Genomic DNA, 24471 nt, shown 5'->3' on the forward strand with positions numbered 1-24471 from the left:
GCCCCTGGTTGGAGGTCTGTATGGCAAGACTGTATACTGTCTCAGCCAGTCACAGCACTAAGTCCTCAAGCTGGCCAACTTAGGGAAACACTGAGCATTAAGAGATAATGGAGTTTGGCCCATTGGCTAAACAGGAATCTGACTGTGTACCAATATCAGTGAAAATAAACAGGGAGATAGAAACACAGTATTCAGTCTGTTGTGTGCTGGTCAGAGCTGGTGAGCCTAACCCATCACAAGGTGGGTCAGCCTTATGTAGGAGTGCCGCATGTACCACGGAAGCCCGGAACTGAGCACAGAAGAAAATCAGAGACGTGACAACTAAACCAGGTCTCCCGAGGTTAAGAACCACTGCTGCTGCCTTGAGGTCACCAGTAAAACTTTAAAAGGATTTATAGACGAGATAGCACGCTGCTGACGTCCTGATTCTGATGGCTGTTAAAAAAATTAAAGCCCTTGGTTTTGAGGAAATACACACTGAAGGATTGAAAAGTAACTAGGCAATCCTCAGACCAGGAAACTGCTCCTGAGCAAAGTTACTCTGAGGGGTAGTCAGAGAGGAAGGCAGACAGGTGGAGGGGTGGGCGGATGGGTAAAGAGGCTGGACCATTGGGTAGACAAGTGGGTAGTTGCAAGGTCGAGTGTGGTGGTGGAGGTGGGCTGATGGACAGATGGATGGAAAGGTAGTGGCTAAGAAAAGGATAATCAGGAAAATGAGGGCAATTAAACTTAAATTAATGAGAAACCCAGAGTCAATGTGAAATTATAATTGACACAATCTGGAAGTGTTTCAGATGTAAAGTTAACATGAGAATAGTAAATCATTTAAAAATGCAAACACCGCTGCTGGAAGCTCCTCCCACCAGATATGGTGCATCCAGAAAGATCGATGCCCTGGGCCATCCTCTGCTTCCCGATCTCCCCGGGCCTGTGCTGTATCGATGCAACCTCCCCAGACCCACGGTACTGCCCCAGACCTCTGGTTTTCAAGAAGTGAATGATCAGAGCTTATTGATAAGAAATAACAGTCTGTGGATTCCAGAAGTAGGTGAGTCCTTTATTGACATCAATCAATCGACATCTCCCATGGTCTCTGTTTTTTTTTTTACACAAGAGCGGGGAGGCAGTGAAGACGAACTGAGGCATACTAAAACATAGCCAGCTCCACTACGTCCCGTCATGAAAAGGCATCCTGTCCACGATTCATATCAAAGTACACAGTACATTAATACCATTCTGTGCCACACGCCATGCTACAGCATGTGTCTGCACACGGGTCACTTCTACGGTGAAGTGTTCAGAACACAGAAGGTACAACAAAGGCTATCAAATCTGACTTCTCAGAGCATGACCATCTCTAAAGGCCACCCTGAGCCACATTCATCTGTGGCTGGAACACGGCATGAGTTGCCCCAGGGCAAGTCAGCAATGCCCTTGGCACAAACCATCACTTCACCAAAAGAGCCTGAAAAAGTGAACTGTTTGACTAAACAATTTTTAGTATAAAACCCATTTACAAAGAATTTTCCTGTAACATATATATATATATATATGGCTCTGATGTTTTAGGTGAGAACTCAGCAGGGAAAGTGGGGGAAAGAGGCGTGGTGACCTAGACATCAAAACTAAAAACAGAAACAAAAAAACAACCCAAATGAAACATTGTTTTCACGCTGGTAAGGTTGTTCAGTGTTAGGACCAGCCCTGTGGTTTTATAATCATTCCCTTTCTAGACTCCATCAATCAGATCCTCAGAGGTCTCAAGCAAAGCTATCATGTCACTCATGTATAAAGAACCCACTATGGCTTCAGAGACAGATACTCTGCCCATCGCAACGAGAAGACAAAGGACACTGCCCTTCCCACATCTCTCCTGAAGACGCCATGCGCCAAGCAAGCAGAAGTGGCTCGCTCTGGGACAGAGGGCACATTCTTGTATAGGCTTTGTCATAAAAGGCCTGCATCAGCGGCCATTCAATACCACAGTGACATGACACCAACCTAATCCCATCTGATATCAGATACTGGCTATGCAGGTCAGCAGTTGGTGGTAGGCAGCCTCTGTCCTGACTCTGCTACTACTGCCTTGTCCATTAGCCTCTGCTTGGTCGGTGTATGGGCAGGCCACCAACAGGGTGAGCAGTGTCCCAGGACCATCCCGTCCCCATGAGGGAACAAGGATGGACCAGAAGCCTACATGGAGCCCTGGTTCTGTGGCTGGCAAGCTAGGTCTTGCTGCGTCGGAGCAGTGTGGCAGTAGAGCTCTGGCCTCCTTGGAACTTGAGACTCTGCAAGTTAATGTGTGCTCCATGTTTGAGCAGTATCTCCACAGTCTGTGAATGCCTGCCCTGAGCAGCCAGGTGTAGTGCACTGAGGCCCTGCTCATCAGACAGGTCAATGAGGTCAGCACTGACCAGCTCTTCTACCACCTCTGAGTGTCCACGGGCAGCAGCCAGGTGCAGTGCTGTTTGATTCAGGGGCCCCCGAGCCAGCACGTCAGCCTTCTCCTCTATGAGCAGCTTGACAGTAGCTAGGTGTCCATTCCGGGCTGCCAGGTGCAGGGCAGTGTAGCCCTCTGAGGTCAAAGCCTCCTTGCCAGCACCACGATGCAAGAGTAGCCTGGCAGTACTAGTGTGTCCAGTCTCTGCGGCAACATGCAGAGGTGTCTGTGCCTGCAGGCTGCAGATGTTAATGTCAGAGCTCAGGTCTATGAGGATGCGAGCCACACGGTAGTGCCCCCTCTGAGCAGCCAGGTGCAGGGGTGTCCTACCATCTAGTGTCTGGGCATTCACACTCACCCCAGGCTGCTTGGCTAGCAGCTTAACAATGGGCAGGTGGCCCTGCCAGGCAGCATAGTGCAGAGGCAACCAGGCATCCTTTCCCTGCAATCCCACGTCCACACCACGGCGGAGCAGGGTGCGAACAATGTTTTCCTGTCCATGCTGGCAGGCTACATGCATGGGCGTTCGGCCCTCGAAGTCAACCTCATTGACAGAAGCATTCTTCTCTAGTAGCAGCCTTGTGCTGGCCTCATCCCCATTTTGGGCTGCAAAGTGCAGGGCGGTCCACTGGTCTTCATCCTTGGCATTGACGCTGGTCTTCCGGGCCAGCAGTAGCTCCACAATTCCACGCCCCCTCCTCTCCACAGCCATATGTAGCGGTGTAGAGCCCTTCTTGTTGGTCAGGTTGGGGTTGGCATTGTTAAGCAGCAGCCACTTGACACACTCCTCCTGTCCAGCCTCTACAGCCAGGTGCAGCAGGCTGGCGCTGCTGTCCAGAACCAAGTCCACGTCTTGGGGCTGTAGGATCTTCATCAGCTTGTTAGTGTCTCCTGACACGATGGCATCCACTAGCTTCTTTTTCTGGATGTCTGTGGGGCCCAGATCTGCAGGGAGAGGAGAGACAATGTCAGAGGCCAGAGTAAGGCAAACACTATAGAATGTGGGCGTCTAAGGCTTGGGGGCTGAGGTCAGGTGGATGACACCTTAGGGACTCTGAGGAAGGACATCCAGGGTACATCTCTTATTTGCAGGTCTTTAAGCATCTACCTTGGGCAGTGTAGTTGATGTCTCCAAAGTGTTCCTCTGTTGATTTGTAGAATAAAACTCTAGCTTTTCTATGGTTGGGAAAGCCCTCCTGCAGCATCAGCAAGACTGTTCACACTCATTTAAAAAGAGGTGCACCAGAAAGGAAAGCCAGTCAGGAACACAACATCCCCAAAGACTTAGACCTGCAATACACTATTCCTGGCCTACAGACCTGGCTCCTGGAACTTGGAGGAGCACAGACTCAAAGTGACACCCATGTTATCACATGGGGTGTTTCTGAAATGATTCTCAAAACTAAATTTCTCAGAACGCACTGCCCAATATTCACAATGGAACTTCTACTGAACCTGAAAATCCGCTGCATTACTGGAAATCCTGACTCCCATAAATAGACTTTCCCTCTGCAGGTAGAACACTCTCTAGGCTGTTTTTACAGAGCAGTGGAGGTCTGGGTGGTACTAAGGAGGCAGACCCGGACTGGTGTTTAAATACTACATTCCTTTTTCTTTGTTGTTTTGAAACAGGGTCTCTCCATGTAGTCTTGGCTGCCCTGGAACCTGCTTTGTAGATCAGGCTGACCTCAGCTCACAGAGATCCTCCAGTTTCCGCCTCCCAAGTGCTTGGATTAAGGACATACCATGACTGGCTTAAACATTACGTTCTTATAGGATGGTAGTCATCTCTCGGACACGAGGACGAGGCATCACCAGAGAGGGCTAAGCCCGAAGAGAAGATTTTAGGACACATCTCCCCACGGCAGGCAGTGACACGGCTGCGGCTGCTGGGAACTTAGCTCTGAATGTCCTTTTTGACTTTATTGTCCACTGCTTGGCTAGAATCAAACTCGGTTCTCTCCGCCTATCTCTGCGAGGCATTTCCTTAATGTTCAAAGGTCTTTGACCCAACATTCTACTGGAAAAATCCCTGCGAACTGGTGAGGCCTCAGGTCTTTGCAAGTCATCTGCACTCTGCCTCCCTTGTGCTATAGCCCAAATGGAAATGCCCGTGCCTTACAGAGGAGCCGCGGCCCCCCAGGTGTCAACACCTCACAGTCAGTCAAGCCAGCTTGACACAAGGGTATCCATAAACACAAAAGCTTGGGGCAGGGGATATCTGGAAGTGTCTGAGTCTGAGGCAGAAGTAAAGTCCCCAGGGGTCACTAGTTTCACTGGATGGGACTTGGGCTTTCCAGGTCGCAGACTTGAGACCAACCTCTGCCCCAGGGCTGACTCGGCCTGGTGATGTGGCTTATCCTCCTCAAACATTAGACACCCAGCAGAACCACACTACTGAGGTGGGACTTTCTGGATCTGTGTTCTGAGCACAAACTATGGTGACACCAAAAGCTCATCGGAGAAAACCGAGAGAAGACAAGCTTTACCAGGGAAGAGACCCTGCACAGTAGTTGCTCAGACTCGAATACGCAGGTGAGCCCCACACAAGCTCACCAGTGCTCACAGACACTTACCGCCCGTCGAGGCTTCCCGCTCAAATGACAGTGACAGTGATCCTCTGGAGGAAAAGGCGGAGTCCACGGAGGACACCCCCGAGAGCCTCTTGCCACTACTGGACGATGGGAGCTTGCATTCTGAGGAGCTCCGGCTGAGCTCCTCGGGGCCTTCAAGAGTCTGGGAGATCCCAGAGTCCAGCTGTGACAGCAGCTCGGAGAGACTGCAGTCATTATCGAAGGGGGGAGCAGAGGCGCGCTTGAGGCGTGAGGACTCAGGCCTGGCCTGCAAAGGCGGAGAGGGTAGTAGTAAGGACTCTGCTCCTCAAGCCTCCATGTCAGAGCACAGAGAACAAGACAGGGGGGACCAAAAACTACCGGGGCAGAGGTGGAGGTCCCATAGTTGTGCACTACCACGGACAAAGAGCATCAAGAAGCCCTGAGACTCAAGGCTGCAAAGAAACCTCACTGGACTTCCCTGGCAGAAAGAGAGAAACAACTTTATAAACATGGAAAAGTCTAAGTACATGATGCTCCCACCCACTCGGGGGCACTGTCTAGGCCACAGGCAGTCCGGGTAAGCTGTGAGAGCACAGTGCAGGCAAGGCCAGACCTGGGGGCTACCCATGACAGGCAGCCCAACAAGAAAGGAAAATACTTAGGCTGGGGGTCTCCCTTGCTCTGACAAAGCGTCAGACTTCTCAGGAATGTCTTGGAGTTATGAGAACGAGGTCACTGCGGGGGCAGGGGTTGGGGGAGTACAGGTCTGGTTGCTTCAAGAAAAGCAGATTTCTAGTAACTGAGTCTGAGGATTGTCACTCTTTCCGAGTCCTCTTCCCTTTGGGAGCCACTGCCTTACTGTGCTTCCACTTGTGCACTAAGTCATGTCTACTTGCTGGCTACAAGCATATATCAGAGGTAGGTTCTGTCTCTTTATTGCTGTCAGGAGAACCTTTGTCCCCAATTCTCACCTGTCCCACAGCTGTTCTCCCCAGGAGAAGCTGTCCAATGTCAGAGAAACCACCACCACCTCACCACCACACCCAACCCTTACAATGGAGTTCCCTGCTTCAATCGTTACCCTAGAGGCATTCAGCTAGCACTGCCTTGGGAGCTTCTCACCGCTTCTGAGTAGCCACAGACACTCATAACACAAACCATCATGAGCAGACTGTGCTGAGATCCTCAAGCCCCACCTAGCAGGGGCCCAGGAGGATGGGGGCCATCTGCCCTTTGTGGTTCTCTATCTATACTTATCAATCTCCAGTGTGCAGAGCAGATGGGGGACTGCCATGGGATTGCACTTCTGGGAGGAGATGGTAGTAGGATGGGCTCAGAGGGAAACGGGGAGGAATTTTCAGACAAGATGTTGGATAAGAAAAATCCTGCCACAACCGGAGCCCTGAAGATGCTGCCGGAGACGCTCACCTCACTCCTGGGCTCTGGAGAACTTTTCTCACCCGGCTCATGAGCCAGGTCTTTCACCTCCTCGTCAGGTTTTTCACAGAGGTCTTCGGTTTCTGAGGTAATTTCTTTGAGAGAGAAAACAAAAGGGGCTGACATTTAGATAGAACTCCTACATAATTCTATGGGGACAGAGGCAGTGACACCCCTGTCTTGACCAGCGGAGGACCTGCCCAGTACCACTGTCAGTTTGTAGAAGACACCCCAGGCTTCACTAGAAGACAAACCCAACCACCATCCCGAGTGTCTGGTCAACCACCTGCCAGGTCTCACCAGGAGCAAACAGGTCTCTCTTAGTAGCCTGCCCGACACAAAGGGTTAAAGCTGTCAGGGCTGGCAGGTGAGCCCTGTCTATTCATGTTGCCCCAGATCGATGTGAAGGCAACTCTATCAGGTTCACTTTTTTACCCCAAAGGCTCATTTGCCTATGAGGACAACAGCCTAAGAGACGTGAGAGAAAACTGCAGGCCTTTAGTCTCCTCCAGCTGCCTAAAAGTACGCCATTGCACCTGCACTTACAATCCAGGATTCTAGGCTCCCTGGAAGCCAATGCAGCCTGCTAGACTAGGTGGACACTGGGTCTGCCTGTCTCGTTCTAACTGCCCATTCCAGCCCTCAGCACTGGGCAGTAAAAGTAGGGGATGGGCCAACCTGTTAGTGGTGGGTTTGTTTCATCCCTGTCTCTGCATGCATTGTTCCCCACCTGAGCTTGACCCTCAACCCTGTCCTGGTCATCAACCCTGTGGCCTGTGACAGTGGCAAAGCCATCACATGGCGGTGATGAGACGGGAAGGGCACTCACCTTGGAAGGTGGGCCGCACCTGTGGGTCTGCATGCCAGCACCGTTGCATGAGCCCTATCAGGCTGGCACAGGCGCGCGGCCGGGGTCTGCAGATGGGTGGCAGCTCTGGGCGGTGGCCCTTCACCACTTTCATCATGATGTGTAGGATGTTCTTCTCATCTGCAGAGGAGAAACAGATGTTCAGACTTTGAGGAGCAGGAGATGGCTTCTCACTTAGATGTATGGACAAGTGCTGGAGACACGCTATGACTTGCCCATCACCTAGGATACCACCAAACCTGGTAAGTCTCCCTTTCTAAACCTGGAGTTTTCTTTAATCCATATTTTTTATAGGATATAACATTCTCTGTTTTTCTCAGTTTTACAGACTCATGGGCACAGACTTGGCCATTATAATTACCAACCCTAATTGGGAGGGGCTCAAGAGGGACTCTCAGTGGGTGACCTTTGGCTCATCTTAAACCACGAGGCCCATCAGCCACTTGTTCCCACGGGCATCTCCCCACCCCTGCATTCCAAGCACACCCTGTGGAGCAGCAGGCACCTATTGGCAGGTATGGAAAATTGGCCCACAGTCACCATCGGCTGCCAGCGTTCCACACTGACACTTTGTTCACTTTCCCGTTAAGTCTTGTGCAATGCCGGTCTCTTCCGTGTATCTGCAGGTTAATTCCATGATAACCCAGCCTTCCAAACCCAGCAAGTTTTCCAAATGCAGTGAGAGTCAAGAGAACACCTACAAGATTTGTTGCTGCCAAAGCAAGCTTGATGGGGGTCTGCGTGACATCTGAGAAGTCCTGCTCTGGTCCCTCTACCTAGTAGGCAACAAAACCCGAGGGCCTTCATACGTCACACACTGGCCCAAGAGTCTCTGCTAGACATTGGACAAGTTCACGTCCGACAGGTAGGCTGTCACGCTGAAAAGAATTTGGTATGTGGACCTCCATGGTGGGGAACACAGTTAAAAGAAAAAAGCAATATGGGAAAAGACTGGAGAGATGGCCCAATGGTTAAGAACACTGGCTACTCTCTCAAATGATCCTGGTTCAGTTTCCAACATCCACACAGCAGCTCAAAACTGCCTGTAAGTCTAACTCCAGGGAATTCAGAAGAGGGCGTTCTCTTCTCACCTCCCTGTGGAGGCCACATACAGGGCACAGGCATCACTTGGGCAAACACGAATACACATAAAATTAATATATCTTTTCAAAGAACAAACAATGGAGGACAGGAACAGAATAGAACCAAGCTTCCAACATCCCCTAAATCCTGCTATGCTTGGAGGATCTTTTCTCCACCCTTCCCCGTTTCCGTGCCTGGTTTGAGTGTGTGACTGTGCCAGCAATGGGGCCTCAACTTGAGGCTCTGACTTAATGATATCTGTCTATGGTACTGGAGACTGAACCCAGGACCTCTGATATACTGAGCATGATCTCTGTTTTCAAATATCTTTTGTCATACCCCACAGTGCAAATAGCCAGGAATGTCATAAAAGAAAAGAGACTTTTCTCTTCCCAATGTGACTAAAAACGACTGAAGTTTTATAAACCTGAGTTGCCATGGTAAAACTTCTGGAGAGGGGGCAACCACGTGAATGCTTTCACTGCTATTCACAGTGTGTTTAGAGTAGTTAATGCAGTAGATTCGGTCATGTGTGTTTTATACCATTTGTTTTTTAAAGAGAGGGAAGAAGGAAGGTGAAGGAAGGCTATCTTCTTATAAAGACTTTTAACAGCACAAAACACTAAGCAGCATCAAAGGAAAAAGTTGCATATGTTCCAATGGTCCCCCCATTGACCTGTTTGTGTGAAAGGAACACAGCAGAAGGGCCAAGCCACACCAATACGAACTGATGAATGGGAAAGAAAGTCCATGCTGGTGTTTTGTCAACCTTCTGCAAAAAGCTGGCTGTGGGCCTTCAGTGTATTCTCCAGGTGGGTGTAAGGCACCTGCCCTGAGGACAGGCCCTAAGTCTGGAAGCCCAGAGGAGCCCTGCCCGGCCAAGTAGAGGCACTGAGGGGCTGAGAAGGTCCAAGCGCATGCCCACTGGTCTTCATGCAGAGCGCTTACCTGAAAATGGCTTCTTCTGTGTAAGCACGCCCCAGATCACGATGGCAAAACTGAAAGAGAAACTACGTATCAGTTGGTGCTGCAGCCTCGGGTTTGATAAGAATTTCCAAGCTCTGAGCTGCCATCTCACAGGGGCACAGACCAAGTACTCAGACATCTAGGGGCACTTTTGCCCCCTGCTCTTCTCTGTCTTGGCTTCAATCCTTTAAATCCAAGGTCAGGTTCTGTTTAAAATACTCCTCTAAGAAGCCCTGGAAGGCTTCGGCAGAGAGTAGCTAAAGAAAATGTATACAAAGTACTAAGAAGCAACAAGCTGAGCCCGAAACCCTCTCAGTTACTAAGTAAATTTTTCTAGATACATTGAAAATGGTCCAATCTTAAAAAAAAAAAAGACTGAAAATTGAGCCTAACTCATTAACTGGAAAATGCTGGTTCAAAAGTTAAAGCCAACATTAAAATAAACAAAGTTCTTGACTATCCCCAAACTCTGCAAGCCCTGACTCGTCCCCAGAGGGCCATGCCCAGTGGGACTCACTGTTCAAAAGCCCAACACCGGCACATTTGCTTCTGTCAAACCAGTTAGCTAGGCCTAGTGACAAAAGACAGAGCTGGCTGCTCCGGCCCTTTCTTTTCCGAAAGTCTGTTGGAATAGGACCCTCACAATCTCGGGAGGGATGGGAAGTAGTTCTTATGTACTTGGATCTTGTTTGTCAGATCCAAGGGGAACTCCATTTCTCCAATTCCGATGGTTAGACAAAAGCCAGCATTAACCAGGAACTTGTGAAGCAGGTTCCCCTCAAACAAAAGGAGCCATTTCCCTTATCACTAGCAGAAGGGACAATTGGCTATCTGTGGTGCCTATTAGCATACCAAAGCTCATGCGGGTCTCTAGGCTCCTAAGGTACACATTAAAGCCCAGGCTGGCATCCTGGCGCTTCTTGCCTCCTCCCCTACCCTAAACTTGTCCAGCTCTTTCACCTCAGCCACTCATTCTCCTTATAATCTTGTTACGTTCCCTCTTCGCTCTCCCCCACCTCCTTCCCTCTTCGCTCTACTCCTGCTTCTCTTCTGGCCAGGTCCAGTTTACCAGCCACGTTCAGACTGCTACTTTCTCTCTCTGCTGTGGAATCTTCCAGATGCCTTTGGCTGCTCTCTCTCATGTCTACCATTAAAAAAAAAAAAAAAAAAAAAAAAAAACAAAAAAACAAAAAAAAAAAAAAAACAACAAAAACTTCCCTTTAACCATACCATGAAACAATCAGTCAAGGTGTCAGTTTATACCCTGGGGACCAAAAACTGAGTTGCTCACTTTGGTATTCAGAGGAGTGTGAGCTTTGAGGAGCACAAACCCATACACCCATGGCTCTGCGGGCTACTCAAAGCAGCAGGTTCTTCTGACAGACAAGTAATAAAACCCATGTTTCATGAAAATGCTGTATCATATCCAAGCACTGGGCTACAACTCCTTTTTCTAACTACTTCTGCACAGCACCAGTCAGCATCGCCCACAGGAAAGAAGTCTTCCATGCACCTGGGGAGCAGGTACGTGCCAGCTAAAATCCCCAAGTCCAACAGGCACGCACCATTTGCATGTGCATCAAACCCCATGGCTGAGTGGTACCCCAGAGCCTTTCTGGAAACTGCTGTTCAGGGCAGGAAGCAACGGTGAAGCTTAGAGCTCTTAGCCTGGCACGTAGGGCACGGTGACATTTCACACACCTGTATACATCATGTTTGGTGTCAAACAACCGGCTCTTCTCACGAATTCGCTCTGGAGGGAGGTAGGCGATTGTGCCAAACAGGCCATCCATGCTGAGGTCATGAGAGTGGGACATGCCATTGCACTTGGCCAGCCCAAAGTCAGAAATCTGTAAAAGCAACCCAAAGGAGGCACGTCAGCCTTAAAGGGGGCCACTGTGGCATATCTCCTGCTGCCACATCAGATGGTGGGTCCCCAGCGCATGCTCTAGGGGCTCACCCCCAGAGGGAAGGGTTGGCTCCAGACAACCCTGTCTCTAAGCAGGCAGGAAGCATAGGGATGCAGAAGGGCTAAGTCTGGATGTACCATCAATATAAACTTGATGAATGGGGACAAAAGACACCATGCTTAAAGAATGGAATTCACCTGGAGAAAAAAACTCAGAATGACAGCCAGCCCTGCTTCCGTAAGGCTTCGTATCCACCCTGGTGGCTGTCTGTCACAGTCAGCATGAAGGAAGGGAAAACAGCCTTTAGCTTTCAGGCAAAGGGAGCCACGTGACGGGCTAGGGCATCTATCATCTATCGCCAGTCCGGTTATGCAACCTTCCAGCTGGGGCAGCTACAAGTGCCAGCAGGTCCTTTAAAGCGCAACACGCCTTCAGAGAGCTTTAGAGTGAGCAAAACACACGCCTCATCACCTTCCGGGCTCACTAGTCTACTCCAGACATAGTGTCCCCTCCCTTGGTGATGAAGTCACTGTCAGGACCCCAATCTCTACTTCCAGAGTTCATGAGCAAGGCGGGTTCCCCACTGGCAAAGGTGTCCTTGCAGCTCAGACCTGCAGGCAGCTCTGGGAGTTTTCCTTTTCTGCCCACGCCACCACATCCTGGTGCAAACCAGACCCTCTGAAGCACTGTGAATTTGTAAGACCAAATTCAGCACCAAGCGGCCTTCCAGTGCACATACAAATGGCCCCTTTCCAGTCTCCTTCAAGGCTGATGTCGTTTCAACCCTTTTAATTCACCCCTGGGCTCATCTTCAAACACACCCTGACAGTAACAGGAAGTGGGCTGAGTCAGGATTCTTGTTTCCAGACCAGCCATACCCATGAAGGGAGCCTACGGCCTAGTGTCATCAACTCCGAATCAGGAAAAGTGCACTTCTGTTTGTTTCCAGCTTTTTGTCAGTGACTAACTTTACTGGTAACAGCCCGGCACCACACAACAGCAGCTTTTGCCACTCCTCTCAGGGTGGCTGAGGTAAGGGGGTGGCCTCAGCATCTCAGCTTTGGGACAAAGTCCCTTCGTGATGATGAAACACCCTCTCATCAGGGCTCCACAGCTTTCAGCCCAGCCATCCGGCTGGCACTGTAAAAGTTACAAGTGCCATCAGGCTGAGGGGACAACAGCCTGCAAGAGAATGTCAGCCCAGAATGTGTCAAGGGCAGCCCTTACCTCCTCAGTGAACAAGCATTAAGTGCCTGCTGTGTACCAGGTCTGAAAAAAAACCACCTAACAGAGGACAATCCACTAGTAACAAACTAGGTACTAGGACATCACTCTGTACTCCCAAAGGGGCTCTGTGTGTGTGTGAACCCTGACCCTCACTCATCTAGATAGCAACCCGGAAGTAAAGTGTCTTTACTCCACTTCTCAGCAGAGTGACAGAGCTGGGCGTGTTGTGTCCTTGTCCCAACTCCTGACTGCACTCCCAAGGGTAACACTTGGAAGAGGATGGTACTGTGCCCCCTCAGAAGCACACCACAGCTCTCCCGAACAGCCACACACCTCTCAGGAGAGGAGGGCAACATACAAGGGAATGAAACATCAAACACTGGCTGCACCTAGGGACTCTACAGAGACCCTGGGTAGGGTGACTTGGGCTACGCCAGACTCATGGTCCTCGAGATGGTGCTGGGTGTATACTGACAGCAACCCTGGTTAAGGCACATGTGTTGCAGCCAGCTCCTACTCAGTAGTTCTTAAAGACACAGGAGCTTTCAAACACCACCCTCTACTCAGCACTGCCTACTGCTTCCTTCACCCCTTCTCATACTTTTGTGTGATTTTTCTGGGCCTCCTTTTACCTCAAGTCTACTCTCCCCTGCCTTTGCATGCCCTGCTGCATAGAGAAGCAGAGCCTACCCCTGTGGAGGCCCCAGGTATACCAGGGGCTGTCTGCACCTTCTACCTTCACAAGCCACCTAGCTTTCTGTGACTGTGGTTCGTAAGAGGAGTTTCCTGACCGTGTTGTGTATGCATGGGAGTGGGTTGTCAAGACCTCTGGAAGCTATGATTTCAACTCCTGCAGCCACCAAGCAGCTATGGGCTCCTCTGCTCTGTGGTGAGGCCCTGACCCAGGGTAGGGGTCTGTTATTATTTTCCTTTTCTGGTTTAAGTTTCACATACGAGAGCAATGTTTTTATGACGCACTGAGCCCACAGGCCCTGCTCTGCCTGGGAAGAATGGAAGCCAAGCCTTCCCGGTCATGTGGAAAAAGAACCCAAGAAACTCAGGTTACGAGAGGATGCTGGAAGCCACCTTGGAGCTGGCTCACATCAAGTTGTGTGATATGTTGTCGCCCTTTTCAAGATATAAAGGCCACGGCTGGGCATTGTCTACCTAAGCCACAACGCACAGCAACTGTACGGAGTGGAAACCATTTTCTCTGCCTGGCTGAGACTGAGTCTATGAGTAGCGTCACACAAGTCACACAGGTTACCGTGTACTGAGTCAAGATGAGTGTCACGATGAGCCTCCTAAAAGTCAGGCCAGCAGGGTGGGTCTGGGAATGTTATACAAGCAGACATATCTCAGTAACATAGGCTGGGTACACTGTTCCTCGCGTGAACACTGCTTGCTCCAGGGCTGTCTGTCCCTCTCCCTCACTCCGTCCATCTGCTTCCTTGCACACAGAGGAAGGAGATTGTGACCAATACCGTGGGCCCATGACCTGGGCTCCCCAAGGCCACGTGCATATCATATGAGAAAAGTCCATGAAAGGTGCTGCCCTTGGTGTTGACGCAGAGGTGTTCAGAGGAAAACATGTCCGAAGCCATACGACCCAGGACAACCTGTCAATACCTATATCCAGGCAGGCAGCACCTGTCTCCTGTATCACTCCTCACACTCTATTTTATAAATTCCCAAAGAAAGAAAGACTCAAATCCTGTAGGCCTCATATCAATGACTGTCCACAGCTTCCTAGCAGAGGACCGAGAGATGAGTAAGTCCTCTTGGCAGCCTGAGTCTAGAATATAGCACCTATTCCACAGTACCAGAATACTGAGGAAAACCAGCTTCCATTATCAGAGGACACAAAATCTCACCACTTCACAACCCAACTTCTGATGTGATTTCTCAAGACAATAAACCTGGGACCCCTAAGTCCCTGATCTGTTTCAGGGTGCTCAGAACCTAGAACGTACCCGGATATGGGGGAGAATCCCATGGTTTACAGGGGTTACCCTTCCAGGTACCTATCATGTGCAGATCAAGTGTGACCAGCTGGGCTCTCCAGTAGGTCTTACAGTGAAAAGGGCCCTGGCTTCAAGTTCTCTGCTCTTCTCTCAGGCTCTATTCCAGAATCCCGGACCATCTAGACAGAGCTCTCCCTAAGGCGTCCCGCATCCTGGTTGCCCGCTCCCCAGGGCACGTGCTGTCCCTACCTTGACATGGTAGTGGGCATCCAGCAGGATGTTTGCTGGTTTCAGGTCTAGGTGCAGCAGTGGCGGGGACATGCAATGCAGGAAGTTCATGCCCACGGCTGTCTCATGCACAATGCGGAAGCGCAGGTCCCAAGGCAATGGCTCTGAGGCCAGCAGCTTCTCCAGGGAGCCTGTCTCCATGTACTCCATGACCAAGCCAACAGGTTCCTGGCATATGCCATACACGGGGAGAATGTAGCGGAACTTGGCCATCTCCATCTTCTTAGCTTCCTCCAGCAGCTCCGTGCGTTCCCTGAAAAAGTTCGCAGATGTGAGGGCATGCAGCTGTCACCTAGCTGGACACAGAGCCACCAGCCAGGACACAGCCAATGATAAATGTACAGGTGTACAAAGTTCATTGTCACGGATTAAACCCGCCTCTGCACCTGGGGTCACTGTGAGGATAGAGCCTGGCGGTTATCTGGATACCTACAGGCGACATCATGTCCCTTGTCTGGACAGAAAACTGCTTGCTAACGATCCAAGGACCTTCACTCTCACCTTCTGTTAATCCCAACTCTTTCACTAACCCAATCACTCCTGGATCTAATCCTGAATGAGCCTATAGCAAGATTCGGCCAAGGGCCACATACAGCTCTCCACACTTTCTACTGACCACACAGTCCATATTCCTCTAACTACCCGTAAGTGGACAACAGTGGCACTCCATATGTAGCCATCACTACCGTCTACACCCAGGACGCTGTCATCATGCCTAGCAAACATTAATCACCCAACAGACCCCACGTTCTCCTGTTTCTGAATCCGGGTACCCCAAATGAGTGGAATGGTCTCCACCATTCTTCCGTGTCTGCCTTACTTCATAAGGCATTTTCAAAACCCATGTGTATTGTTGCACACATCCAGGTTTTATTTGTGCAGCCAAGCAATGGTATAGGAATATACTACATCTCGCTAATCCACCCATATGACTACGGACAAGACTGCTTGTACTGATTAGGTTTTTTTTTTCTTTTTTTCTTTCTTTTTTTTTTTTTTGACAACTTGACATGTCTAGAGTCATCTGAGAAGGAACCTCAATTGAGAAAACGGTCCCATCATGTTAGACTGTAGGCAAGTTGGTGGGGACAGAAGGGGCCAAGGCCACTGTGGCAGATGGCCCTGGATTGCACAAGAAAGCGGCTGAGCAAGCCATCGAGAGCAAACTAGGAATCAGTGCTCCCCCATAGCCTCCACTTCAACTTCTGCCTCCAGGTTCCTCCTTGACTTCCCTTTACAACAGCCTGTAACCTTTAAGATGAAATAAACCTTCTCAAATTTCTTTCGGCTGGTACTCTATCAGAGCAACAGAAAGCAAACTATTCTTCTTGTTTGCTCTTGAGAAGAATGTCTATAAAGCCTTCGTGTTAGTTCTTCTGGGTATCTGCCCAGAAGCAGAGCTGCTGGATCATGAGGCAGGTCTATGCCTAATGTCTAGAGAAGCTGTGGTGTCCGCAGCCTGCTACTTCCTAGCCAACGACCTTCCACTAGGGCTGTCTCCTCATACATTTAGGCACCGTCTGTGGCAGAGACAGCTGCAGCATGGGCTGCATTTACCAGTTAGAGCCAAAGGTTAATTCCATGATGTTTATACAGATGACAATTGCTGTGTAATGGTCTGTGCCTGTAACAGGGGTCAAAAGTCTCAGTGTACACTCAGGGAAAGGCCCCATCCTAAGAGGGTGGGACTGAACTACATAGGATCCGGGTCAGTGTCTCTCCAAATAGACACAAGGAGGTACTCAGGAGGCTGGGAAGAGGTTCTCATGCCAGGGCTACAAAATCTGCTTTCTAGTAATAGAAGAACTCCTTAAAGGAAACTTCTAGAACCACTCCTAGAGAGAACTGTTGGAGCTGGGAACTGGGCAACCTTGGCGACCACACTTAGGTCTAGTAGGCTAAGGTGCCTTGGTGCCTTCCCAGAAGGCGGGCAGAGTAACCTGTGTCTCACTGGGTCTTCATTAGTTCCCCGTAGGGACTCTTTTGGGTCTAAGTGGCTGCTGGGAAATCACCAGGTACATGCTAGAGGACCCAGGATGGTGCTAACAAGCCACTTCCAAACCTGCCCTCCCCCTCTCAATTGCAGGAGGCTTCCAGGCTTCCCTGGCCTCGTGTAAGGACAAAAGCAGGCAAGTGGAGCTACAAGAGCACCAAAACCACAGCAAAAAAGCCTCATACACTGACAGCTGAAACTGCCACAAATTCTAAGGGCTGAAGAGTTTACCCCTCTGCCAACCAGCGCCAATCCTACCTGTACGTAACTAAAGCTTAGTCCTTGTGAGCCCACAGTCTGAGCTTACTGCTGGAGTGACAGGCAACAGACCCCTGGCTAAAATGAAGCATCTGGAAGGAATCAATAAATGACTTCAGAACAGAGTCTAGCGTGGTGTGCTGTCCCAGCCTTCTGGAGACGCTGCTGAAAGCAGCCAGTCACTGGAGTACAGGACCAGCCGTGAGATACTTGGAATGGGTGGACAAATACTCTCACACCAGGATCTTGTCCACTGCCTCTTCCAACAGGAGGCAGAACCCTGGGCACCACGCTCGCCTTGGACAGGACAATGTGGAACAGGCTGGAAGACTCCTGGTCCTGTTCCTGTACTCCGCAAGTATCTGAAAAAACAGTACAGCGAAGAGCTAGATGCCCAGGTTAAGCATTAACAAAATAAAGGTGGTACTTGAAGGAGAAGATCGTATTTCTTGGGCTGGGCTCCTTTCTTCCCAGGGGAAGGCAGGAGCTGAGGACCTCCCTGTCCAGTTCTCAAACACAGCATCAGAGACCTACTCTCGGGTGCTGCTTGGTCTTTTGTATGAAGAATAAAAGTTATAATTTGTAGTCCCCTTCTCCTCCCTCACCCCACCCCCGTTCATTTTCTTCTATAAAAAGGCCAGCTTGCACTTTCCAGTGTGGGCATCCTTCCTGCCCAGGTGATGGCCCTACAGACTGTAGGGAACTATCACCAAGTGAACTGAGAAGGTATACCAGCCCATCTCCAGTCTAAGGAACCCATGTCTGCAGGCTGGCTATAGCAAGGACCCACTCTCTGGACACCTTTACTCAGCCAACCTAACCAATCTCTTTATTTGCCCAAAGATTTTAATATACACAGCTAACTTCTGCTGGTAGTTCTTGGTACCCACTCCCAACAGCCTTGCTAGCAGAAAACAGCTAGTTCTATCCTTCCTACCACTCAAAATTCAACAAGTTCACCCTCCCTGCCCCAGGCCCTTTCCAGAACACAAACCTCATTTAAACAGAAAGGGCTGCTGAGCCCAGCACATTTACACACTCTGCACAGCAGGCTGGACATGACGTCACCCTCTTGCCCCGGCCGCACGCTTCAAGGCACTTAATTGGAAACTGGCCAACTGGCCATTGTTTCCTGGGTCAAACATCAGTCATCTTCATGGTTGCATAACCAGAAAGCTCAGGGCAGAAGGGGCTAGCACTGAGGCAGAGTCGTGGGACATCCAGTAAAAAAACCTTTCAAAGTCTTTATTATCTAATATCCTTTGAACTAAAACATTCACGACATTATCCTGATGCTCTGGGGACAAGCAGCCTGGGGCAACCTGTGGCCAGAAGCTCTGGCCTTTTGGTGTTATCAGGAGCACTTGCAGCCTGGGCCTAAACAGGGCCAGCTCCCAGCCTGGGAGAGGCAAGAGAACTCCAGTATACATAAAGTTCGTTTTATGTTTTTGGTTCTTATCATTTAAAATACATCTTATAGGTGACATTTCTTATTAGTATTGATAACAACATAAAAAGAACTGTACACTTGTAATCCTGACTATTGTTCTAAAACCTGGAAGGATTTTCCATCTTGTCCTAGCCTGGATGCCTGGGTGGGGCAGGATCACAGGTAGCAAGCCCAGGGCATGCTCCTGGTCGCCATTCTGTTCTTTCTGCTCACAATGAACAATGTTTCTGGGCCACAGAACCCACTGACTCAGGTTCATTAAAACACAACTTGATCTTTGCTTCTGCAGGAAGGCTGAAGTTACAGTTACTCCTCTCCTTTGCCCCTGGAATAGGAATGGTAATTCCAGTCTCTGAGGAGGAAGAGAAAAGATACCTCTGCCCCACTCTCATCCCTGTTTTGGGGTTCCATTTAGAAATCTGGGCCCAAACAGGCAAAGTTAGGGTTATAATTTCTAAAGACACTTTTGGGGGGAGGCATAGCTGGCTACTCAAGCTAGAACCTCCCACATGCCAGGCAAGGTCCTAACTGAAAAGCTATTACCCCCCCCCCAGCTTCCCTCCAAGTTTCTTTTTCTTTTTTTACCCAGACTGACCTCGAACTCACATCAATCCCCCTGTCTCAGCTTCATGATTACTGAGATTGCAGCTTAAGATACTTTTCAAAAGCATTTACAACAATTCACACACTTAACAGCCCATTTACACCAACTACATCTGGTCTCCCACCAAGGGAGGGAAGTGGTGTATAAGTGGAATGTCAGGGGTAGCTAATAACCACCATTTCTGGAAGGTCTGCCTCCCAGCTCGAGAAAAAGGGAGAAAGAGAGAGAGCCTAAGACCAGCTGTGAGTGAGCCTGATGCCTGCAGGCAACACGGGGTGAGGGGGACTCTGCTACAGCTGCCAGGAAACCTGGGAAGCATTGCTGGGAGAAGAGTATTTCAGCCTCTCCGCTAGGCTCCTGCACACCAATCCAATTAAGTTCCCAGGAGCCTCAGAGGGGTTCCCACACTGCTATTTTTAAAACTGACAAGAATCAGGCTTGTCCAATTGTCAGCTCTGTAGTTACAAACCTGGGGTTTGCTCGGGCCCGTCCCAACGAGCTGAGGCATTAGTAGCTTTGGGCCCCTGTGCCAGGGACTTTGTTTTTCTGAGCTCCTCTTAGCTGGGAGCAGGGAGAGGCATAGAGCCCCTGGGTCATTTTGTTCTAAGATTGCCAGGCCTATTCTCCTGTACCTGTGATCTTCCAAGTGAGAGCCAGCCAGGGAAGATAGCCTTCTCCCCAAAGCCAGGGAACAGGACCCTCCCAAGACACCTGGCCCCAGGAAGAAGAGAAATCAGATGAATAGGGAAGTCACTTGTGAATTATGCTGCGGTCCTCTTAAGTGTCCCTACCTTGGCAAAAAATAAAAATAAAAATTTCTATAAGTGCCCCAGACCTGGTAAGGCCCCACCTTCCCTGAACTGAAATGGAGGGTCACAAGCAGAAGGATAGGGCCTGGGCAGCTGCTGGGGAGCCAAGAGACCCCCAGCCAGCTTAAAGGGTAAACAGCCTGGCTAGTGAAAATGGGACTGACCCACCTATGTGGCTAAAGTGAACCCCTCCCCAACCAGCAAGTAAAGGCCATAAATGACAGCAGCAAGCTACGCAGAAGAGGTACATGTTAGCTGGCCTGGATGTTATTATGGATGACACTACTTCCAGTACCCCTGGGGAAGCACCACAATGGCCCCTCTTTAGAGGTAAAGTTAGCAAGGCTTTGTCATGAGGCCAATAGAGGAAGGCTGTTTCCTCCTGGCAAAGTATGGATGGCTATTTAAAAACAAAAACAAAAACAAAAACAAAAAACAAACAAAAAAAAAAACCCCAAGGTCTCTCTGCATCAATGGTTCTCAACCCCCTCTGGGAGCCACATATCAGATATCCTTCATATCAGATATTTACATAATGAATCATAAGAGCAGCAAAATTACAGTTATGAAGTAGCAACAAAATAATTGTATGGTTGGGGGTCACCACAACATGAGGAACTGTATACTAAAGGGTCGCAGCATTAGGAAGGCAGAGAAACACTGTTCTACCTAGGCCGGATAGTCCTGGAGCTAGACAAGCCTGGCCTCAAACTTATAAAGATTCCCGTGCCCCTGCTTCCTGAGTGCTGGGGTTAAACGGATGGGCCACCATACTGAGCTTATTTACAAGGTAGCAAAGGCAACTCGTCCCTCCCCTCAGAAGCCCGCCAAACATACGGACGGCAAAAGACCCCTAAAAAAGCTTTAACTGCAAGAAACACAATTCACCTAAAGGTGTGTTAAAGAGATGGAGGAAATAACTACCCTCCTAGCGAAATGTATGTGTGATGCCAGGGAAGCCCTAACTTTGGGGAAGCTGCCTGCAGGCCCTCACTGCTAAGCCTGTATGTTTTTCACAGCTTTTCCTTTCTTTCTTCCTGCCACCCTTTTTGGTATACTAGCCAAAACCCTAAGCCTGTTCACTCTAACGCCCTGGGCATCTTTCCACTCTCTCTGTGTCTGAAGTCCTTCTTGAGGTCCACTGTGGAGCCTGCCTGCCCGACCTCTCTCAGAAATGGAACTTTCTCTTTTGTGTCCCCGCTGCTAAGACTGGCTTGTTGGTCCTGTTGTTTTCTCTCAAACCTCAAAAAAAAGTTCCTTGAATTCCAAGTTGAAATCCTCTAATCTCTGAGGTTAGAATCCTGCAAATAAGACTTCCTGTCCTCTGGCTGGGGATGTGGAGGGGCTGCATACAAAGCCCCTAGGAAAATTCTGTTTCTAGTTCGAAAGGTAATGCCTTGCAAAGGCGGCCAAAGGCAGGACTACAGCAACAGCCCAGGTAAAGTCAGCCTCCCTCTCAAGCTTCAGAAGCAACTTGGCTAGCCCGGGGCAACAGGCCCCTCAGGCAGAGCAGAACAAAGTGAATTCCTAAGCATTTCCTGGCCGCAACACTTTGTGACTTCCTAACACCGAAGGGAGCTTAAACACTTAGCTTGTCCTGGGTGGGAGAAGTCAATCCTACGTACAAAAGAGCAAGGGCAGCCCTGACCTGGTGGCCAAGTACTTCCTGCTGGGTGCTGCTGACCTCTACCTGCCTGCTAACATGCCACCACCTGCCTGCTTCAGGCAGGGAAGAAAGACCTTGCAATTAAAGGACAAACAATTCAACACAGGCTCTCTGCAAGTGGGAAAATCCTGCCTTCGACCTGGTCACCCCCACCTTCCCCAAAAGACCTGTAGGACTGTACCACACATTGACTCCAAGGACGCCACCCCTGGGGTGGTTCATATTTACCCTCCTATAATCAAATTCTGTCAAGTGTTTGATGGTGAATAACATTCACTCTGCCTAGAAAAGGATCCCACTAAGTCTCTGAGGGCATAAGAAACACCCACGCACAGGTTTTTGTGGGTGTTGTTTTGTTTTTGTTTTTTTACCTATGAAAAACTGTGGGCTGCTATTCAAAAATGGTTTGGATTTCACCTAAACAACCATAGTGCTAGTTTTCCTCCTGGCCTGAAGGGTCGGGGAGGCTTTACACAGCTTGGTGAGCTGGTAGTGATTTTAGACACTAGTTTCCACTGTACTACAGTTTCTAAGAAAAGCTGGGTGACAGCAAAAGGCAATCAAGCAAGCAAACACAAACACAGGAGAGCTCTGACAGAGTCTCCAGGCTAGAGATGAGGCATAAAGGGAGAAGACAGAGGTCTCATCCGCAAACCATACTCCTTATTGCCACCCAGGCAGCCAGTGACACCACTCCAAAAGTAACGTTGGAATTCGGAGTTCCTGTGGCTTAAGGCTGGTCCTGCAAGCAGCTTGATGGAGTTTAAGAGGTATCTCTGGGTAAAATGCCAACATCACCACCATGTCAGCTTAATTAAAGAATAAGAATGGCATTTAAATCTGCCATTCTAAGGCTCATACATAACCTATCACTACCCCGACGTAAACAGTGAAATCTGGGGAAAATGCTTTGGAAGAACTGCTCAGCACCTCACTTCCAAATTTACTCACAAACCACAATCGCCATAGAGTTTACGGGGGACCGCTCTGAGTCCTTTCCAATCGCTGAAACAATCCGCTAGGAGGGACAAAGAAAGGCCCAAGGTGCCCGGAGTCACCTGCCCAGGGTCAAAGAAAGGCGTTTTCTGGGTCTTGGTTCCCCACCCGAAGTCCCCGAAAACGAAGGTGTGCGGAGGAAAGCGGTGGGCGGAACCAGATCCCAGACCCAAGCGGGACGCGGAGCCCTGTAAGCCGCTTTGCGCCTCGCCTGAACCCAGCCGGTGCTTCCGAACAAAATAATTACGGTCTTACACCAATTTGTGCTCCGACGAAAATTACTAAGTGGAACGGAATCTAACTCATTCACAAAGCGCGGAACCCCACACGGCAATTTCTCTAAGCCCGGCGCGGACCGCAGCGTTTGGTGGGGTCTTGGACGAGCCCGACGCACCTCGCAGGGCTCAGGGCCACCGCTCCGGATCCCAGAAGCTCTGGAGCTGCGAGGGATCCGTGGCCTGAGTGCCTCAAACTCTCTTTCCCGGCGCCTCACATAGCGCAGAGCCCCCATCCCACCCGGCCCCGCCCGGAAGCTGACCTGTCGTCGACGTGCAGACTGGGCGAGCACTTGATCGCGAGCCATGTCTTCCAGTGCACGTGGCGCACCTTGTACACCTGTCCGAAGCCGCCCGAGCCCACCTTCTCCCAGCCTGCGAATTCGCCCGCATCGAAGGTGCGCAACAGCCCCAGCGCCCACCGGCCCCGGCCCTCGCCCTCCATCGCGTGCGTATTGCCGCAGCCTGGCTCAACCGTGACCGCCCAGGTGCTCAGGTGCGCGCCCCGCCCGTTGACGTCACTTCCGACGCTATCCCTATTCGCCAGCCGGCCCGCCCCCCCCCCCCCCGACGCCTTCAAGGGAGCGGCAGTGGGTTAGAGTCCTGTGCCCGGTGATGCGGAACCTTCACCAGGGGATCCGTGGAAGCCCTGCGCTCCCTAGGGCATGCGCTGTGACTGGGCAACTTTTCACAGCAGTTGTAGTTAAGTGCCTAGTTCACTTCTCACACTGCTGCCACTCTGCAAAACACAGCAAAGTATAATCTCCAACTGGATGTGAACTTAAGATCCAATCAATCTCCTGGCTTGATCAGGTTTCCCCGGTTATGCGCATCTTCGTTTGCGGACGTTAAATCCTACACAATGCTATCGTCTGGGTCAGTTCGTGTACCCCACACCAGTGGAAAAACAGAACATTCTGTGCCCTCCTGGGAGCCTTTTGCAACTGCGCTCTTAGGTCCTGGCCATCGCTAGTCTTTTTTCTCCCTCACCTCCCCCTGCTGAAAACATTTGTTTATATTAGAGAGTTATATAGTATTCAACCTTTGGGACTGGTTTTCCACTCCTCTTGCGTCTTGTTTTTTCACCGAGCTCCTCATAGGAGGTAACTGGTTCTTTAAAATTCAATCACCCCTGCCCTATAGCTCAAGCCTGTAAATCATAGTTCTGAGGAAACTGAAGCAGGGGGAGTCACCTCAAATTTGAGATCAGCCTGGGCTTCAGTGTGAGACCTTGGTTTAAAAGCAAATATCCCTTCATTATGGAAAACAGTGACCTTTTAAAGGTAAACAGATGGCTGGAAAAGGAAGGATAATCGACCTGTTCACCTTTGGGAAATTTCAGCTTTAGGAAGAGAGCCCGGGTGAGAGGTGAAAGTGCCTGCTGGTGAGCTCTCCACTTTCACAGTGGAAACACTTGGGTCCACTGTGCTAAAGAGCCAGCTATTCCTCACCAAGCCAGATGAAAATTGGGAGAAGGGGAGCGGGCGATATGAGGACAGTAATGCTGGAGAACCTCTCTCCTGAGGGGTAGACCATTTCAAGTCATATCCTGTAACTGAGCCTTCTCCCCTGAGCCTCATCTCCCAGCTGGCTTCCCAGTGAAGGGGTCCACAGTCCCATCCCCACATGCTTACTTGGGGTTGGAGTTGGGGTTGGGGTTGGGGTTGGGGTTGGGGTTGGGG

General features: G+C 50.1%; 1 protein-coding gene across 2 annotated transcripts; it reads right to left on the reverse strand.

The window, feature by feature from the left end:
• Nucleotides 1-1036: 1036 nt before the first annotated feature.
• On the reverse strand, nt 1037-23280 carry Ripk4 (receptor-interacting serine-threonine kinase 4). 2 transcript variants are annotated; one of them, XM_017598012.2, is made up of 8 exons: nt 22909-23018; nt 14700-14991; nt 11051-11199; nt 9332-9381; nt 7262-7420; nt 6424-6527; nt 5017-5281; nt 1037-3385 (listed from the first exon to the last, which is right to left on the reverse strand). In XM_017598012.2, the coding sequence occupies exons 2-8, from the start codon at nt 14955-14957 to the stop codon at nt 2226-2228; spliced, it is 2145 nt and encodes a 714-aa protein (XP_017453501.1). In that variant the 5' UTR covers nt 14958-14991; nt 22909-23018; the 3' UTR covers nt 1037-2225.
• Between the last annotated feature and the right edge of the window lie 1191 nt (nt 23281-24471).

Source organism: Rattus norvegicus, chromosome 11 (genome assembly GCF_036323735.1).
Source record: "Rattus norvegicus strain BN/NHsdMcwi chromosome 11, GRCr8, whole genome shotgun sequence".
Lineage (NCBI taxonomy): Eukaryota > Metazoa > Chordata > Mammalia > Rodentia > Muridae > Rattus > Rattus norvegicus.